General features: G+C 33.3%; 1 protein-coding gene across 1 annotated transcript; it reads right to left on the bottom strand.

The window, feature by feature from the left end:
• Positions 1-373: 373 nt before the first annotated feature.
• On the bottom strand, positions 374-874 carry LOC107860830 (mitochondrial fission 1 protein A-like). The gene has a single exon (XM_016706318.2). It carries the CDS (start codon positions 872-874, stop codon positions 377-379), a length of 498 nt encoding a protein of 165 aa, XP_016561804.1. The 3' UTR covers positions 374-376.
• Positions 875-3648: the final 2774 nt, after the last annotated feature.

Here is a 3648-nt window from a genome sequence, read left to right as displayed (position 1 = left end):
TTAACAACATATAATCATCTACTGTAGAAATTGAAAAGCTGATTTTTTTTTTTTTGATCGATTTTACTAGGTTAATACTGTTACCTGTGCTTTTCACACGCAGTTATTAATAAATATCGAAGCAAAATGTACACGAGCAATTAATCACAACAATTTCAGGCATTTGCTCTGTCATTATTCTATATAACATTCACTAGCGCCTTAAAAGAGACTAAAAGAACACGAAAAACACAGGAAAATGGAAAAGAAATGAACAAATATGGTTCGTTCATCTTCCTTTTTTGTCAACAGAAACTCGGGTTTTTGTGGCATTGTAACGAGTAGTTAATAACATCGGAGGATTGTTTTGGTAAAGCCCGATAGAGCAGTGCAAAGATCATTTTCTTCGGACCATCGATGCTACAATCCCACCAGCAATGAGTCCTATAGTAATCAGAGTGATTCCTTTACCAATGACACCATCCTTAATGATTCTATCTTCGATAGCCTTCTTAAGCGACAATGCCTGTGTCCAGTCCGGTGCAATCTCCAGACATTGATCCGTAAGCTCTCTGCTCCTTGAATATTCCCCGCTTCTGTAAAATCCAACAGCTAAAAGATAAAGCTTTTCTCGCTGCTGTAGTGGACTACTTGAGTTGGCAAGAGAAGCCTCAAGCATAGCGATCCCTCGTTGCATATCTTGAGGTTGTTTAAAATGAACAAGCGCCCACGATAACCTCATAATACTCTCGTTCTTCCCTTCATCTGAGGCACCTGTTGTAGCATCTGCAACTTCTTTCTCACAGCCAACAACAATGTCGCACCAAGGAAGTTGCTCCCCACCATTGATGAATGTAACAATTGGTCCAAAAAATTGGTTGATTTTTGCCTCCATTATATTTTTTTTACTACACCAATTATAATTGAAGAGCTGAATACTACTCGGGGAGTTATAATGATTTAAAAATAAACCAGATAAATACACAATTTTTCAAAGTTAAAAAGAAAGAAAAAGGAAAATAAATAAAATATAAAGGATTCTTTTTCGTGTATATAAAAAAATTTAAATCACCTCATTATGTATATAAAATGTTTAGAAATAATTACCTCATTTTCTTCTCTCACATCCATGTTCCTTTATATTTCTCAGTTTTAAGCATAGCAAAAATCAAATAACAAATGTATTTCAATTATTATAACTTATTTTGCTAATAGTGGATCTTGGCTGCTTTGTATTGCTTTACAAGTAATTAATGAAAATAAGTTAGTTACCTAAGAAATAAATATTATAAATTAATAAACTTAATTAATAATTAGGAAATTTCCAACTACAAAGTTATTAATTTGAAACAAAAGAAATTATAAACTTGCAATAATTATAAATTCATAGAAATACTGAACTTAAGAGGCATCATATATAGAGATAAAAATAAGACAATACATATATCATTATGTTTGTCAATAGTAGTTGATAAATAGAAAGAAAGATGAAAGGAAAAATCATCGTTTCCATCCTAAACTACACTCGAAAAGTCACTTACACACCTAAACTAACATGGTGACCCATTACACACTTATTCTTAATAAATGTAAATTTAATTCCACCCTAAATCTGACAAGAAAATAAAGTAAAATTTAAAAGAAAAAAAGGCACGTCTAAAATCAAAAATATTTTTTAAAACCCCCACCCCACACAGATTCTCTCTCCTTTAACCCCATTTTGAATCGACGTCGGTCGGAAAAAATGGTCAAACACAAAAGCAAGCTATGTACGATTTTTCCACTGTTAGTGTCTGATCAAATTTTCCCACTCTCAGCCAGCTCATTTTTTTCCCGTTCACACACACACACTAAACTTGTACTTGTCAGAATTATTAAATAATAAAAAATCTAGCTATATACGAAAGCAAAATTGACGAAATCTACGATTGAGATGAATTCAAAAAGAAGAATTTTAGGGTTTTAAAAAGGAATTGAAAAATTAGTAGAGAGAGAAAGGAAGCTACTACTGTTCTCGACACGCTTTGTTCTTTCCCCGACAATCGAGTTTCGGCCGTGGAGAATCGGGTCGTGCCAATACTAATTTAGAATGTTAACTCGAGCCTGGATAGAGCTGTTAAGGTATTGGGATTGTTAGCGAAATGTAAAGAAGATCGTCAAGAGTTATTGTAAGGCGCCATTAGAATTTAGTAGTGGTCGTCAAGAGTTATTGTAAGGTGCCATTAGAATTTAGTAGTGGTGTAGGTGCGAATTTGTAGTGGTTTTTGTAACTTTGGATGTTTTGTATCTTCGGATATTAACAATGGTGATATTATGATTCCGATGACAATTTTAGTAGTGAATGTTGAATTTTGTGGTGGTTGTTTGTGATTTTTGTGATACTAATGGTTGTATTGTGATTCCAATAATGAAATCCATTGTGGATTCTTAAAATTATTGTGGTAAAGATTTGAGTTTGATGATGATTGTGTCAATGGTGGTATTTTAATGGTGATTTTGGTGAAGAAGAAGCAATGGGTGACATGAATTTTTTTTTTAAAAAATAACATACTATCTGATGTGGTAATGACATGGCGATGATGTAGCGCGAGTGTAAAACACTCTCCATCATGTGACTGGTTCTTTACGTTTTAGGGTGGAAATAAATTTACTTTTACATAGTATGGATGTGTATTAGGTCGCGACAATAGTTTAAGTGTGTAAGTGACTTTTCGGGTATAGTTTAGGGTGGAAACGATAACTTTTCCAAAGATGAAATTAATGCATAATATATTATCCTTGCTCTTGTAGATATCCACTTCCACAAGCCTGTCACCATTCATGAACATCTTCTTTTTCAAGTGAGACAAAAACATGAACATCATAGTGAAAATGAAGGATAATCTTGGGTAAAGTTGTATGAAACAAAAAATATGAACTTCTATAGAAAGAAAAATGAAATGATTACACAATTGTCCAAACTTTTAGCGATATCTACTTCTACAAGCATATCACCATTCGAGAGCCTTATAGAGATAGAAATAAGACAATACACATATCATTATGTTTATAATTATTAGTTGAAAAATAGAAAGTAAGACGAAATTGATGAATAATTATCTGCGCTCTTGTAGATATCCACTTCCACAAGCCTTTCACCATTTAAGAACATCTTCTTCTTTTTTAAGTGAAATAAAAACATGAACATCATGTTGGGTTCATAGAAGTGTGAATGAAAAATGAAGAAAAAATGGTGGAGAAGAGGAGACACCAATTTGAAAAGTGTACTCTCAAAATTGGAAAGTTCACTAATTCTCCCACATTGGTGGGAGAAGGAAACTTTAGAGTGTTTATAATGATGAATACTTACTCCAAATGATAAGTGAGGCAATAAATAAGAGATGCCTCGCGTCGTCTTCATCGTCGCTCACTCGTCTTCGGCTTCGGATTTGGATTTTTCAAATGATCGATCGATGAGATCTATTTTTTTGGACAAACTTTATTTGATAAAATCTGGTCAATACTCCATTTATATGCATACAGTAACAGTAGAGGAAATGTTTTGACAGAACTGATGCACTATTTCGACTGAACTGATGCGCTGTTTCTGAACTGATGCGCTGTTTCTTTTTAACTGAACTGATGCATGCACTGAACTGATATACTATTTCTGTTTTGACTGAACAGATG

The sequence above is a fragment of the Capsicum annuum genome, chromosome 1 (assembly GCF_002878395.1).
Source record: "Capsicum annuum cultivar UCD-10X-F1 chromosome 1, UCD10Xv1.1, whole genome shotgun sequence".
NCBI classification, from domain to species: domain Eukaryota; kingdom Viridiplantae; phylum Streptophyta; class Magnoliopsida; order Solanales; family Solanaceae; genus Capsicum; species Capsicum annuum.
Note: the sequence above shows the minus strand (reverse complement) of the source record. Positions and strands in the feature narration are given on the sequence as shown.